The sequence below is a fragment of the Mus pahari genome, chromosome 3 (assembly GCF_900095145.1).
Source record: "Mus pahari chromosome 3, PAHARI_EIJ_v1.1, whole genome shotgun sequence".
NCBI lineage: Eukaryota > Metazoa > Chordata > Mammalia > Rodentia > Muridae > Mus > Mus pahari.
Genome location: NC_034592.1, coordinates 102,866,666 through 102,867,923, shown reverse-complemented (window position 1 = coordinate 102,867,923; position 1,258 = coordinate 102,866,666). Strand labels below are relative to the sequence as shown.

Below are 1,258 nucleotides of genomic sequence, written 5' to 3'. Positions count from 1 at the left end.
AAAAAAAAAAAAAAAAAAAAAAAAAAAAAAAAAAAAAAGTGATGGGGGTCACAGGGATGGCTTGGTGGGTAAAGGCACTTTCTGGCAAGCTTGACAGCCTGAGTTCCATCCCTGGAACCGCTGATGGAAGGAAAGAACTGACTCCCTACAGTTGCCCTTGAATATCCTTACGTGTACCATGGTGCATGTACACACAACTCCCCCTCCTCCAACAATAATAGTAACAATAATAGAAATGTGGACGTGAAAAAAACGTCTGAGAGAAAAATAATAGCTTGTTATAAGGCTTGGATGAAGTAAGAGTTTAGTCTGATTTGCCTCTGTTTCCTCACCTGTAAAATGGAGATTGTGATAACATTGCTTTCATAGAGTTTTTGTGAGTAAAGGATACATTGAAATATGCCTCACATGTAAAAAAAAAGCAGTGATGGCTATTTTTATTATTAATGTGGTAATAGTTCTTTGTAACTTCCCAGTAAATTTCAAGTCTTTGCCATTGTTGCATGACTTTTTCTGGGGAATTGTGAAGAAATACGTTCATCCTATTTAGGGTACCAAAGACTGGAGCAATGGAGTCTATTGCACACTGCCTAGGGAGCCACATTAGTAACTGCCTCTTCCCTCATGCATTTGCTTGCTACCTTGTAATTTCTTCCTACCTTTCTCAAAGGGACAGGTCACAAGGGTCCAGTCTTGAGAAGTCTTAAGCTAATATATACAGTAAAGGGAATCTCATGTATAATGTACAGAATAAGTACACTTTGTTTCATCTAAAGTGATAGATGTGGATAGGTATCTCAGGGGTCTGAGTCATATTCAGGAGCATTAATTAAAGAAGGAGAGAAAGAGATATAATCACCTCTTTAGCAGGATTGTAGGTACTAAAAAGATTGAGGGACACTGGTTTAAAGTCCAGGCAGCACTGTTCTTGGAATTGGGTCCTTCTCTGTTGCTATAATGATGCTGTTTGCAGCTTGCCCATCAATGCATGAAGGAGGTGCGTCGAGCTGCTTTGCAAGCACAGAAAAACTGTAAAGAGACTCTGCCTCGTGCCCGGCGCCTAACAAAGGAGATGCTTCTGTACTGGAAGAAGTATGAGAAGGTGGAAAAGGAGCACCGCAAGCGAGCGGAGAAGGAAGCTTTGGAGCAGCGGAAGTTGGATGAGGAAATGCGGGAGGTGGGGCAAAAGCATACATTTTGTTGTTTGTTTTTGTTTCTGTTTTGATCTGGTTGGGTATTGCTTTTCTTTTTTTTTTTT

General features: G+C 40.3%; 1 protein-coding gene across 1 annotated transcript in view; it reads left to right on the top strand.

The window, feature by feature from the left end:
- The window catches only part of Ino80 (INO80 complex ATPase subunit), a 97,504-nt gene that overhangs the window by 26,757 nt on the left and 69,489 nt on the right, over positions 1–1,258 (top strand). Inside the window, exon 9 of the mRNA XM_021192643.2 lies at positions 974–1,177. Coding sequence (XP_021048302.1) covers positions 974–1,177 — 204 coding nt within the window. The remainder of the gene's footprint in view (positions 1–973; positions 1,178–1,258) is intronic.